This window comes from Pseudopodoces humilis, chromosome 5, assembly GCF_049639895.1.
Source record: "Pseudopodoces humilis isolate 2021_Gansu_Grassland_sample_001 chromosome 5, ASM4963989v1, whole genome shotgun sequence".
In the NCBI taxonomy this organism is placed as follows: Eukaryota; Metazoa; Chordata; class Aves; order Passeriformes; family Paridae; genus Pseudopodoces; species Pseudopodoces humilis.
Genome location: NC_142204.1, coordinates 26,799,420 through 26,814,620, shown reverse-complemented (window position 1 = coordinate 26,814,620; position 15,201 = coordinate 26,799,420). Strand labels below are relative to the sequence as shown.

Genomic DNA, 15,201 nt, shown 5'->3' with positions numbered 1-15,201 from the left:
GTCTCATCCCACTCTCTGTGAGGAAATCCCTCTTTCCTTGTCAGCCCAAGATGAAAAATTGCACTAGAAAAGTAATCACTGTCAGGAGGAGGCTTTTGCAGGTTGCAGTTTGAGACTGCATCCTGTGGGAGTGTGCAGACTGCCACTGATCTGGCCTCCCTGCTGCTCTTCCCACACCTTATGCTAGGCAAGGTCACTTAACTGTACATGCCTCAGTTTCTTTGTGAAGCAAGGCTAAACATTAAATAGCAATGGGTAAAAACATTTATTAATAAATAGCTAAGACCTTTAAAAACTTTAAAAAGTATAAATTACTCAACTGATATATCAAGAAGTACTAAAGAGGGAAGGAGAAATCAATGGTAACAAACCACTTCAACACAGTGTCTCCACACTGCTTAGAGAGGCAGCTCACCGAAAGAGGTGAAGCCTCCTCATGTGCCTGGTGTACCTGGCAGTGCTTGGCAAAACATTAGTGGAGATACTGTTTAGAAATCTTCATCATCGAAGGTCTCAGTGCACCGTAGCATCACTGTCTCATGATCATAGGGAAGATCTTCTTCCTGAAAGCCCCCCCAAAGTCAAGCAGGATTAAAAACCAGAGGAGTTTTGAATTTCAAATATACAGCAACTTGGTCAAAAGCTGATGTACCAGAAAATGCAGCATGAGCCCTCCCTCCTCTCTGAATCAGCCACCAGCACTTGGTGAGTTCCTGAGGTGCCTGATGACGAATGGCTCAAATTTTCTGCCAATTTCCTTCTAAAATCACAGGGCTCCACCCTGTGTCTATTTACACCATCTAGACAGCTGTTACTGACTGTGGTAGCAAGTATGTCATATAACAGGCTCGCTCCTTGAGGCCTTAAGTTCTACCAACTTCAGGCTTTTCTCCACTTTTAGCAACAGAATGAAATGGTCTTCTCTTTCACCAGTTTACAGAGAAAAAGTGGCTCTTGAAAATCAAAGTCTGGAAGATAAAAGTGTTCATGTCTGCAGTCCATCTAGTCCGTCTCTGCATTGATGCAAGAATCTTCAATAAAATACCGCTTTTAAAAATAGGTGCTGTTTAAAAATGTATAGCTTAAGGAGCACTAAATACCACTTGCTTGTCAAGTGATTCATCTAAATCCATAATTTTAAAAGAAAGCGTGCCTTTGAAGACACAAAGGTGCTCAGTACTATTTAGGAAAAAAAAACCCGCTGAGTTACTTTCAGGTAAAACCTTTGGATCTCAGTCTAAATTAACTCTTTCCTGCCTTTGCTGCTAAGCTTCTCACATGATATGATCTTAAGACAACAGCTCTTGAAAAATTACAGGATTGCGTAACTGATCTCATGCTCAGAAATATTTCTCTATCACATACTGTAGAAGTATGCTCCTGTTCTCATTTTGGAGTCCCTGCCCTTTTAAGACCTCTTCCTTTCCTTGTCCAAATTATTTCCCCCCTCCTCTTGTGCGAGTTTTTCTGAAGCTTTTTATTTCAGTGGGGTGCATGCCCTTGGCAGCCTTGAGAGCCAGGGCAGCGGCTCAAGAGGAGCTGTGCTCAGTAGCTCTGTGACTGTGAAACAGTGACCATCCACAATCCAACAGCAGTAGTTGTAGTTGTACCTGGACAGTTAACCAGAAATGACAGAACATGGTAGTGGCACGAATGACCAGCAATAAAATCCATCACCTCGTCAGCTCTGCAGGTGAAAGGAAAGGAGACCATGGGCTGCCTTTTGTATTTCAGTGGGGTGCACGCCTTACCTCGGTACTTACTGTACTTGCTACCCACCTCTGTATCTTCTACAAGGTGTGTGCACAGTGTACTGGGACACTGCTTTATCCTTGAGATAATTTATGCCAGCACTGCCCAAACTCCTGTGCTAGCACGGCACCAGCACAGGTACCACATCAGGGGAAGGGGAATGGTCTGCAGAGGTTCAGTCATACCCATAAGGTAAGCAGGATGGGTTCCTTTCCCTGTCAAGTCCAGGAGTCTCTGATGCTCTGAGTAGCACAATTTCTGGGGTAAGGTGAGTAGCCTATACTGATCTCTCTGCTGCTGCCTGAGTTGGTGTTTTTCAAGCTAGCTGGAACATCTTCTATCCCTGCTCTGCAACCACTTTCATAACTGTCTCAATCTGTTTGCTTTGAGATGGATCCGAACTTCTGCTCTCAAAACAAAAAATATCTTGTCAGTCATATTTCCTTTCTTCTACTTTTTCACCTCTTGGTAGCACTGTCTAGATGTGCTGTTCTGCACTCTAAATCAAAACAGATTGTAACCTTCATATTATCTAGCCTGGGTGATTTCTGCTCAAACTCCCTTTGTATTGTCTTATCACAGATAACTAAAAGTTCCTGCGTAAAAGAAGCCTGTGCAGCTTTTTATTTCCTTTTGGATCCACACAGTACAGTCAACTGCCAATTTGCAGTACTTTGGGCTCTTTTTCTGCTTGTCTTCCCATCACTCCCATTCTTCTAGTCTTACTTTAAATGTGCCTCTTTAAACCTTGAAAGAGACACTACCTCTTCCCATACCACCTCATCTGTGAGATAGACTTGGGCTCACACATAATGAGGCAGCCCCAAGCAGAAGGACAAGATGAGACCATGCCAGGCATGACACTCACAAAATAAATTTAAAACCAGAAATGCCGTATCTTGCCCAAAGCTTTTCTTTCTTTTCTAGGCCTGTTGAGTTCATAGGAATTCACTTAAACACAAGAAGAACCCTGCTCTTACACACAACATAGCTATTCACAGAGGGCTGCGTAGGTCAGTGCCTGGTCTCTGACAACAGTCAGCAGGGGAAGTTTAGAAAAAAGTGCAATAATTTGACACACAGTGTGCTCTGTTTTGCAATAAATGCTCGTACATTATAGCAAACTGGGCTGTGAGGCCCTCCTGCACTGGAAATTTAATCTGGACCTTCAGATTTAGTAATTGCCCATGGACTGATGACCCTGGAGTCTAAATGTGGCAATCTGTATATGCAAATATTTTTAATATGTTGTTCTTTAAATTTTATTTAGTGCTTTCTAGCTCTTCTGGTGTTAGACACAATGTCTAATCATTCTGTGTACCAAATCCCCACCATGTACAAATAAAATGCTCTTACAGTACCTCTCAGTCATTTTTTTTTTGTAGAAAAGTCCTACTATTAAGTTTCTATTCAATGCCTTTTCCTGTGCTTGCTGCCATTTTCTGCACCTCTCTAGTGCTACTCTCTCCAGGATGGGGGAACCAAATGGCACTCAGCAGTCTCTCCATGATGGATTCCAATAGTGGTGCAACACCAGTTTCTGCTTTGTTTTCTGTCACAACTACCCCTCATCACAAACCTTCTATTTGCCTTCAAAGGAACATCTGCTCAAAGACCAGGAGGGAGCTAGGCAATAGAAACCAGCAAACCAGGGGCTACTGTGGAGGTACCACTGACTCTGAACCAATACAAGCACACTCTGCTTGAGGGGTATGTCCCTTTCGGTTCTTCACCCACGTGCAAGCTCTGAGCCACCTCCATGGCAGGGAGACAAGGAGAGGAAGAACAATGCAAACACAAAGACTTCTGGCTCAGCAAAACTGCAACAGTAGGCTGACGTTAAGAGGAAGGTCAGGTACTTTTCACCAGCTCTTTCAAGAACACGAATATCCTGCTTCTAGGGCCTGCCAGTGGAGGGCTCGGGGCAGGGAACCTGGCACCCAGACAAGCAGAAGGTGGTTGAATGGTCAGAATGAAGCAGCTGGGGGTTGATGGAGAAATGGAAAGTGAGATTTACATGCTCAGAGGAGATCACTAAAGCTTTTCCACAGTGAACTTTCATGCAAACAATAATAATACTATTTTTTATTTTTTTTACAATTCCTCATGTCATTTGCCATTTTGAATAATATTCAAAGCAGTGTTTGCTCACACTTAACCTCTTACAAAGGCAATCCTATTGGCCTTTTGGAATGACACATCTAAAATGATGAACCCCAAGTTCTTATTTGTAATCATTCTGGACAATATGATCAGAAGTTTGAATACAAAAATCCCTTCCTGATATTGCTCTGAAATACATTGCTCCTTCTATAAGAAATCCTTTGGCAAGGCTTACCTGGGAAAACTGTGCATTAGTGAAGAAGAGGTGTTTTAGGAAGTCAGTGACCTGCAGATAGAGTCTCTGGTGATCCTCTGGATTTTCAGGAGTGCAGCTTGCAAATGCTGAACTGAAAATGGAATCAGATACTGTATTTAATTTTCTGTTCTGTTCTCCTTACTTTCTCTCCTCTACATTTTTATTGTAAATTAAAAAAAAAAAAATCAAATTGTTTTCAAGATGGCTCTGATATTAAAGACAATAGCCAAGCAAGACAGGGGGGAGTTGTGATGGATGTATTGATAACTCTTTGCCAAGAGCAAGGTAGATATATAAGAACAGAGAACAGAAATACAAGAAACTGGTGTCACAAGGAGATCTGCTGATACATTACAGCATAGTGACACTGTTTTGGGGAAAAGTAAATATCCATTAAAACAGACAGCAGCAATGGTTATTTGGGAGTGTATTTGGTAGGGTTGTTCAGAAGAACAGCTTTGAGTTCCTCTGTAAAGTTTTGGAGTGAATGCAGTAACCTGTGGTCATGAACTGATGTGTTAGCTATAACTGGCAGATTTGTTCTCAGGTAACTGTGGCACAAAGCTAAGCTTTTCATTCTGGACCTCACCTCTTTCTTCTTGTTTTACAAAGTTCTGCCATCACACCTCATTACATTACAATGTGCAGAACAACAGGCAAGAAAGAGAAAAGAATAAATGTTGACTATTGAAATAGCAAACTAATTTGGGACCTGCAACAGACTTTAAAGATTATAGTAATACTTTGCCGTATTAAGGAATACTTAATCTTATTTTAAAATAAAATGGAAATTGTGACCTAATAAATGCTATTTAATAAATAAATATTTGTTAAGCTTTTTCATCCATTCCAGTATATTCTGATCATCAGCCAAAACAACCTTTTTTAATTTATTCTCTTCTGGAAGTACAACCTGGAGTGGTGGTGAAAGGAAGAGATTCACATTAAAGATCATTCTAAGTGTTGAAAAATAAGTAGAAAATGTGATAAAATCCCCACAGATTAAAAACACTATTTGCAAAGAGAAACAATCCTAACAAAGAATAAGTAGAAAGAATACATAAAAGATTAATCATAATGTGATTTTCCTCTTGAGGAAAACAACGCTTTTCTTTCTTTGGTCTACTGGGAAAAATCAAAAGAAGTGCTAGCTTTGTATTTGACATGTTCTCTTCTAGGTAACTCATCTGAACTGAAGAGGAAAGAGATGTTATTATTTAAAAGGTCCTGCGTTTCTTTGGTGTTACTGTTCAGGTCAACCACACTTTAACCTGATCACCTCCATGTGACTGAATTAGGGAAAGACAAGGGAAAAAATGTTGAAAAATTATCATATTTATCTCATTAAATAAGCGTATGGTTTATGATGAGCTGATTTATCAGGGAATGCCTCTTGGTCCTCACAGGCCTGGTAAGTGACAGAGAGAAAAGGAAAACATTATGAGTATTGTAAATTGAAAAGACAGAAAGCTGTGCAGAATGGCAAAGAAAATCAGGAACCCAGTTATCCTGAAGTGATGGGCTGCTCTTAATAAGTGATTCTTACTGATTCTGCTGTAAATGACCATTAATTGTTCACTTTTTCCTCTTAAAAGGAAGTATTACTGTGAGCACAGTTGCTGGACACTGCTATTCTGACCATTTATTACAAAAGAGAGCTGTTGCCTTACTCCACAGAGCACTTGCCATGGAGTTCTGATGGTGGGCTATTAACATACTGTGTGTACCAAGTGGGGAGTGTCTGTAATTTACCTCTGGCTGGACATTCCCTGAGCCTTGCTTCTGTCAAGGAAACCAGCAGCAACGTCAAATGCATCTTCAAACATCACCTAGCAGAGAAATAATTTCAGAAGTCAGCATATCCAGCCAACTAAAAGTTTTATCTAGGGCATAATTCCTAATAATGAAGTCTTTAAAACTGTTATATTCTCTCTTTACATTTAACAGGTATGGTTACAGCTAGAGTAAACCAAGAAGTTTTGTGGAGACAGGAATAATGTGGAATAACTATATTTCATGGCTAGGAACACAAGGTCAGTCCACTCCCTTAAGCCTGTGCTTCAGCCTCTAGGAATTAGACTTCACATTACATCTCCCAAAAAATCAATAAAAACCATGAATTATATCAGTGCTTTAGAGATTTGACTGTGGACTGCTGCTTATGGCTGGAGATCTCAGCTGTACCAGCCAATCTCTCCAAAACTGACTTTACAAAGGAGAGAGGATGCTCCTTATGCCAGACCACTAAACTCACTAGTTCACCCTGCCATAATGGAGTTCACACACTTTCTGTGCCAGAAATACCGTACAGGGAACATTCCCACCACATTTCCTAAGGCAACAAGCAATATGAGTTGTGTCCTGTGACTCAAAAAGAACTTGCCAATGCAGTTGACTTACATGCTAAAGGTAAACATCTGTCCCTTCCTTGCAGCTAATGAAATTACACATACCTCTTCCAGCAGCTAGTTACTTCAGTAATCAGTGCTCCAGGAACCATTTCTAGAACTGGCTGTTATTTAATCAATCTCTTATTAATAAATGCTCATGCCTACTCAGTCACTGACTTCTTGGCTCTGCAGAGGTGCACGGTACAGGCAGTCATTGGCCCCTGTACCACTGGGACTGGTCTAAAAATATTTTCTCTTTGCTACTCAGTGCTTTGATGAAAAAACCCCACCCAACCCAAAACACAGCAGGCTTTGGCAAGCTAGGTATCCCTTCTGGATTTAGATCATCTGTGCTCTTTGGAGAGTCTGCAGAGCACAGTAACTGTATAATTCTTCTTCTTGCTCCCTGTCCCTAGAGCAAGGTAGGAGCAAATTTAACTGTTACTTAGCATAGGAACTCCACAAGCCAGTGGAGACTAGCAGGATTGCTACCTGTACCTACTACTGTAGTTTGACAAGCATCCTACCAAGAGAAAATTTGGTGCAGACATTTACTCAAAGACTGCTTATTGTCTCCACTTACGCATTCAAGTGATCTTGAGGAAGCTTAGTTACAACTACTGTATGTTTGCAATTAAAAGCTGCAGAGCTAATTGTCACCTGGAGGCTTGGAGTTTCAGAGGCAGACTATGAATGTTGCTGAGCACTTACTTCCTCTGGTGTGGAGACTGAGGAACCACTGGCTTCCTCACTGTTACCTCCGCTGTCCCTCACACTACCTTCAGTGCAAGCAGGTTCTGGGCAAGCAGCCTTGGGATCCATGAGGAAATCTCTCTGGCTACAGTACTGCAAGATGCTGTCCCTGCTCTCTTCAGAAAGCTCTTGCCAGAGATGGGAAATAGCTGTGGAGACCTCAGGAAGAGGCACCTCTCCAGTGCAAATAACTCCATGCTCTATCAGCAGGTCCACTGTGTGCTTATAAAAATACAGGTATCTGGAAGGAAAGGAAAGGAGGTATCTCTTAAGAGCAGGCTATAAGGCAGCCATCTACTGAAAATCAGCTACTGGGATCCATAGCTACTTCACTGACTCTGCTCCAAGACACCATACAATTACTGAATGATGCCTAACACAAAAGCAGGCTCCAGCTTCAGCCTCAGCAGGACTGCCTCACAGCAGAAGCTCCAGGCACTGCAGGCTGTATGGGTTGCATGGGCAAACACTACTCTGGAATTTAATAAATTTTCAGTTACTTGCCTTTGTATCCTGAACCTTTTGCACTGCAAGTCACTTTTTATACATTTACTGGCATACCCTTTAAAGCCCTGGCTGAGGTCATATCCTGATGCATTAGGTACTGTACATGCAGACAGACAGACACCAGCCCAGGTCTGGATGCTCTGACATAATGGGAGCTCCATTTCCTCCATTTTATATCTAAGGAACCACATCCCTAAGACTGACATCTATGCAGTCTGCAGTGAAACTGGTGGTGGAACATAGGGGGTCATAATTTCAACCCAGTGACTAAATCTCAGAACAAGCCTGCTTCTTCTGTTAGCACTGTGTGGCACAGTGAACCAAGGATAATAATGTCGACTTCAGAAAGCAGCACTGAAGGTTATTTAATGTTAATTATATGCTTAGAGAGTCTCAGATGAAAATAAAAAGATCAAAGGAGTACAAACCAAGAGTTCTATAAGCAGCAGTCATTGTTACTATGTTTGGGCTCAAAATGATTCCTTGGAAGATGTCCCAAATGAGCACATTTCCTGATTAACTGAACAGTATTGCATGAGAAAGTAACTCAAAAGAGGTCATTCTTTTCTTTTTTATTTGTAAATATTTGTTCCAGCAAACCAATATTGAAAATATAATTTTGTAGGCAAGCATAAACCTGTTTAAACCCCAGTTTCCACACTCTGGAGTATTTTCCACCACTGCTGGAGACAAAATACTGGAAGGGAAATAAGTGTTCTCATGTAAGGTAATGCACTTACTAAGCTTTCTGGATGTCCATCTCCAAACAAACAACCTGGAATTTCTCAAGCAGAAGAACATGAACCACCATTAGACTGATCTGCTATAGAAATTAAGCTTGAAGCATGACTCAGCTACTTCCTTCCCAGCTGGAAGGAGACAATCACATTTTGCAGGGGACAGAGTACTGTGAGGTCCTACCAATGTATCTCCTGCTGCTGAACATGGGAAAATATCCAGATAGTTTAAGCTCATAGCATTTCTGATGCTTCCCAAATAATGTGATTAAATGATCACCAAAAGGCTGTTTCTGTCTTTGCTGAAGAGTCCTTGTCGTTTTATGCCTGTTATGAAAGGTAATTTTTTGACAAGAATTAGCTATAAACCAAATGCAATCTAGGACCACAGGGTAAGTGCCAGAGTCTACACAGTACAGGCACTGGTCTACCTCGTCAGTAAAGGACATGTAAGCCATAAACATGGCTCTGTCGTGCTGTCTTTGATGATGCAGATTTTTCTAATCCTGAAAATCTGGATTCAGCACATTTCAAGGTCTTCTAAACGACAGTTTAACTACAGCCACCGCCAATTCTAACATGAGCAAAAGCAGGAGCAGGAGTGGGAAGCTGGTGCCATCTGCTGGTCCAGCTGCAGTCTCCTTTTGAGGAAAAACCCGGTGACCGACGGGGGGTTTTAGAAATGCACAGCAGCTCAGAGCAAAAGAAAAGAAGGAACTGCAGAAGTTTTTGGTTACAGTGGTGATGCCATGGAAGAGGATGCCAGCTGCAGCTCTAGATTCTCCTGCACTGATTGTTGTTAACTGTGGAACGGTTAGGGTGAAATTGACTGCTTGATGGTACATGATCAATTATACATGCATCGATTTCTCATATCTTGGCAATAAAATAATCATTTATCCTGTTGGAAATTCAGGGTAAAACCTCTAAGTACCTCCTAGTGTTGTCTGACAAGAAGGGGGAGAACATGGAGTATAATACTCAGTTTTAAGATATCAGTAATTTTGGAAAAAAACAGTAATTTTACCATTATGACTTCCAAATAAAATACATGGACAACTGACATGAGAACAGCGGTCTTTGACTTTTAGGACCAACACCAGGTATTTAGGAGCTTAAAGGGTTTACAGACTCACATCCACTAGCTCCAAGTGTAACACACAAGTGTTTAGGCTCCCCCCCTCCCCAGTGTTCCAGTTTTGCATTGTTGCAGAATGCCTCCTGGTACCTTCCAGACAACCACTATTCTGCAGCCCAGAGGCTGAGGACTACAAGAACTTCCTTGGCTGGATCCAGCCTTACCCTACTCTGATCCCACTAAAAAAGTACTCTGAAGTGTCAGGAGATAAGGGTCTGCTTCTGGAAGGGGCAACAGTGTTCAAGCTCCTCATAACAATGGCATTAGAGGAAGGATGAGCAATGTGATGTGAGGAAAATAATGTGCCCACCTCTGGTTCCTGCACCTCCCTGGAACACATACACCTAGACTCTTGGCAAATTCATCTGGTGCAGCAATTCTTACCCTCCTAAAATCTAGCCCCATGGCAGGGATACAGCGGTGAAGTGTGGCAACACAGGGACAGACACACTTGAAAGAAATTTTCTTCTATTTTCTTAAGGGGTGAAAAATCCTCAGGGATTTACCAAGGCCTGAAAAGCCGGGGACTGCCACAACTGTAAGAGTTCATTCATGTGCAAGTTGCAGGGACTTAGGAAGTCATCAGCTTCATCACCAGCAGGGCCAAAGTTGCTGGCACAAGGCTTCTGTGAGGCAGATGCAGGCTCCAGCAGGGCTGCATGAACGGCAATGCCTGGATGCACAGTGATAATGCAAACAAGTTAAAAACCTGAAGGCAACGTGGGGTGCACCTACCGTTCAAATTCCACTAGATCTGGGGATAAAGTGTCTGAAAACTGGGTCAGTTCTGGCTTCCCATATTCTTCCAGTGTTTGTTTTTCACATTCTTGAAGCAAATACCAGATGGCAGAGTCACTTTCACTCATATCTTCTGAGGCTGATGTAGTGCTGGAAAGAGCACAAGGGGAAAAAGCCACATGAATAACTTCTCAACTGGATTGATAATGCCCTTGTCATGTCACTCCAGAGCCTAGGGCCATTCTTCCCAAGTCAGGTTTTCCTCCTTCTTTTGCTTTTCAGACAATGAGAAATCCTTGCCAGAGATCAGCTACATAGAAGGGAAAAAAAAATACAACCACTGACTGGAAATGAGACCAACAACATGCTTAGAATGTTCGTGCACTCCATGGGATTACAGCGGTCCAGGTGAAAACTCTTTGTCCTTTCCACATGATGAAAAACCTCTGTTTGGAAATACAGTAGCAATGACAAAGAGTTTCAGAGATGCTGGGATGGAAGCAAGTGCAAAATATTAAAATCTTTTCTTGACTGGTATAAGCCCTTACCTGGGACTTCCGAATTGCCTCCTGACATATTCCTCCCTGACTTCCTCCAAGCTGGATGGGCTCCCATCCTCCAGACCGCAGCTCGCTGTTGTCAGCAGAAAGATTACTGTCACATCAATGGCACTTTTCATTTCTCTCTCACCCTCAGCCCCAACCAAGCAAAATGCTTCTTCACAATCCAGAGCTTTTCATTAGGCAAAAAATTACATGAAAGAAGAAGCATCTGTCTCTCCTACAACGTAAATAGCACTACAGGGAGTTTATGAACAATGAGGATCTTAGAATCAATGCCTTCTTCCCAACATTGATTTTACAGAACTGATGGTGAAAACAACCTACAAATCAAACTCCTGGCACACACTAGTCAATACAATATTTTTTTATTACCTTATAATGAACAAATTGCATATGAAAAACCCTGACATCCAACCTGTGATACACAACCACTATGGATTTTACATATGTGCAAATACATAGAAGGGGAAGCTTGCCTCAAACTCTGCTCAACCAGCCTCACTGCTTGTTATCCTTTCAATTTTGCTCATTCAAACTATTCTTTCTACCTGTGACTCATTTTTATGGGTTATCCAAGGATGTGGGTTCAGATGAGGTTGTTAATTTTAAGCACTGAGACTTCTAATTGATGCAAATTATTGGAGGTGCAAGTCACATGAATAGCAGTTTTTTTTCTAGCTGACAGGAATTTGGACACTTGAAGGGACAAAAAAATATGACCAAAGCCTCTATCCTATCAGCCCCTAGTCTTGCTTGCTGCCAGCAGAGGCTGTGGCCAGCAGCACTAAACAGAAGGCAAGTTTTTTGGGCATGAGGCTCCACAGCAGGAGCTGCCACAAGTGCAGCCACAAGAGCAGGGTGCGAGGATGGCCCGCCAAGCTGAAAGACAACAAAACTGTATCATCTCTCTTAACCATTTATATTAGAGTACATTCTTAACCAGAGGTTTCCATTTCCTACCCTAGGAAATCCTTTTACCTCACACTGCAGGGTGCTGTTGTGCAGTCTAAGCTCTGGCAGGGCTGGTGGCAGCTGTGGCTCGCACCGTGCCAGTCTGCTGTGGGCAGGAGGAGCACACAGCTCCTGCAGGCTCTGAGTGGGAGCCTAAGGATCCAGCCTGGGGACACATGCCAGCCCCACACCTGCTGGGGTGAAGCAGGGTACTCAGCCTGGATGGCCTGCTGCCATGGGATAGCAGGGATTGCTTGTTTCCTTCCTTCACCTAGGCTGGGGAGTGGGTAGGAAAGACTGAGTCAGAGGGGGATTTCTGAGATACCGTGCCCAGTAGATTGACAGACTTCTCACTATCCCTTACTTATTGCTACAACTAAAGCCTAAAAACTAAAGCTGGCTGCAAGGCTTTAATGGGCTCAGCTGTGTACCTCTGTCTCTATTTAACAAATACATAAAAACCAAATCCAGGCTCTTTGTCAAGAAAATACTTGCATACAGTTACCTTTCATCTTCAGCAAAGAACACAAGGTTTGCTCCAGCTTCTGGATAGATGTCTTAGCCTTACGCAAAACCTGATACTAAACATAAGAAGAAAACAGAACTGATAGTTCTCTGCTCTAACTAGATTCATGTTTTAACATGCCTTCGTTGCTTTGCTTTTCCTTCACGTTTACCTTCAGTAATTTTCATGTCTCTGTGTTGCTTCAATAGCTACCCTTATACATATGAAAAGGGGGAAGAATTAACAAGAGAGTAAACTTATATATAGAATATAAATATTTTGGAGATATATTATGCAATACATACACATAACACCCAGACACACAGACATTTGCTACTTTACTCTGATCTTTTGTCATCAGCAAATGATTTTGTTTGGATTGTTCTCTTCTTGGAGCATGTCCAGAAATACCATGCTGTGAAGTCTTGTTGGATGCCTACCAACTTAAGGCATAAGACTTCACTAATGATTTCCCATGAGATTTTTGCTAGGGGAAGCCTTTGCCATGTTCTACATTGCTGTAACCTGCATTACAGCAGCATAGAACATGGCAAAGGCTTCTCCTAGCAAAAGTCTGGGTTAACAGGATTAACATCAGTGCTGCACATCACTCCTTCATCATCTATACCAAGCACAACTGAAAACATATGGCCAGTGCATTTAAACATACACATCTCCAAAATATTTCAAGATTTTTCTGCGTGGTGAGACCATCCATATTTACCTTGCAGAGCTTTCATGCTGGATATTTTAGCCAGGCACGAAGAACTGGGATTACAACCTTCTGTATTAAGGTTTTTTAAGATATCAAACTTCCTTGGCTCCCAAGAGTCACACAGGGGGCATAAGACACTATGAAAAAGCTATTTCAAGAACTGGCATGTGAACACAGTCCCCTTAGACCAGGCAAAGGAAGTGGATGTTTAGGCTTGGCTTCTGACGTCCTGCTGACTTCAGGTTAACTTGTATCTTGCTCAGAATATGGCAAACTGAACTCTTACCTTAGCCTACACAAGGCCTAAGGGACTCAGCAGGCACAGGCCACATTTAGTGGTATTTAGCATATTTGAGGAACAATTCCTGTCCTAAACAATCATTACTCCCTCTACTTAACAAACTGGAAAACCCAAGGTAACCAATGTAACTAAACGAATCGGTGGCAGAGTTGAGAAAATACTCAAATGATTACTCTTCTCCCTGGAGCATGGTAATTTCAGTCTTTTCAGTAGTATTTTGAGTAAATTTCTTTATAAAAAATCTTTATAAACAATTTGGCTTTAATAGTTTCTTCCTTTAGTAGATGCCAAGAAACAGCAGCGGTGCTTGTTTTTATTCCTGAACTTATTTTTCCAGTGTCTTGAAGACAAAGTGAACCTCATAAAGCTGAATGAATTGCTCCTTTCCCTTTAACTCCTTCTAAACTCACTGTTCTGATTTCAGAACAAAATGCTGTGCCATCAACCTCATCATGGGATCTCTTGGTTTGTTTCCAAAATACTATAAAAATAAATGCAAAGCCACAAAAATGTTGCAAAAAGCCTGCAAGAAAAGTACAGATAAGGCACATGATAAACCCATGACCCAGCAACTACAAACTGGACAACTCGCTTAGGCTGAGTTGGCAGCTTTAAAGAGATACAGGAAAGGTGCATACAGTGAAATTACACACATGCTGGCACCCATAAAGACACATCCTCACAGACTGAACCTAAACCTAGTTAAATCTGAACATACTCATGTATTAGAATGATGCACAGAGAAATAGTCACTGTTCCGCACCTTTGAGGCACAGTTGTCTGACTGGGATAAAACTCTTCCCTGCAAGCTGCTGAAGAGTCTTGCCAGAGGAACCCAGTGGTGTACCTGTGGCAAGTGCTGCTTTGCCATGCAGTGTTCTACCTCTTGCAGGTGTCTCAGGGGATTGACACTCACTTTGGCATGTGTCTTCCTACAGTCTCCAGCTGTGCCTGTTGAAAGCTGCAATGCAACATTTATTTATACTGAATAAATATGTAAATAAAGAGAAAGAAATCTTACAGCCTGCATAGTGGATAGACAAAAAGAAAAAATCTTGTTTATCTGGCTTAGAAAATCATGGGAATTTGAAATATTCTCTTTGCCTGAGAGACACCTGCCTATTCAGTACTTACTAAAACTTAATTCGCCACTAATAATTAACAGCAACCAAGCTGAAGCCAGCCTCCCATCTCCTGCACCCTTCCCTACACTGGATCTATGTTTCATTTCCATGGAATATCCAGGGCTCGGCTTCATTTATAACACTGATTGTTTTTTTCCCAATACACTGTGACACATTGGTGTGGGCAACGATACCAGACATACTCTTCCTGCACGAGAGGGCCAGATCCAGGCCCAGCCGGGCCTGCTGGAGCTGCCCCGCCGCCCTGACAAAGCCTGAGGCGCCCGCCTGGAAAGCCCTTCCCGGCCTTCCCCTGGACTAATGCCCCCTGCCTCGCTACCGACCGCAAGCACAGCCTAGAAGCAAGAGTGCCCGCCCCTGCTGCTCCTTCTGAGGTCGGGAGGGACTGGCCGGCGGGGGGAAATCCCGTGAGGGGCCGCGCCGGGAGCCTCTGGGACCGCTCGGTCTGTCTATCAATCTATCAGTCAATCAATTCGCGCCGCCCGGACCCCGCCCGCGCCGCCCCGCCGCGCCTCTGCCGCCCGCGCCAAGCAACACCAGCCGCACGTGGCGGCCGGCCAATCGGCACGCAGCCGGCGCCCGGCCGCGGCCAATCAGAAGGAGGGAAAAAGGCGGGCCGGACGCGCCAGCGGAATGGGGAGTGAGGC

At 42.8% G+C, this 15,201-nt stretch overlaps 1 protein-coding gene across 1 annotated transcript; it reads right to left on the bottom strand.

The window, feature by feature from the left end:
- Positions 1–444: 444 nt before the first annotated feature.
- STRA8 (stimulated by retinoic acid 8) lies at positions 445–14,801 on the bottom strand. The gene is made up of 9 exons (XM_088055588.1): positions 14,728–14,801; positions 14,173–14,370; positions 12,394–12,469; positions 10,923–11,007; positions 10,372–10,524; positions 7,213–7,495; positions 5,864–5,940; positions 4,091–4,202; positions 445–563 (listed from the first exon to the last, which is right to left on the bottom strand). The coding sequence occupies exons 2-9, from the start codon at positions 14,278–14,280 to the stop codon at positions 489–491; spliced, it is 969 nt and encodes a 322-aa protein (XP_087911714.1). The 5' UTR covers positions 14,281–14,370; positions 14,728–14,801; the 3' UTR covers positions 445–488.
- Between the last annotated feature and the right edge of the window lie 400 nt (positions 14,802–15,201).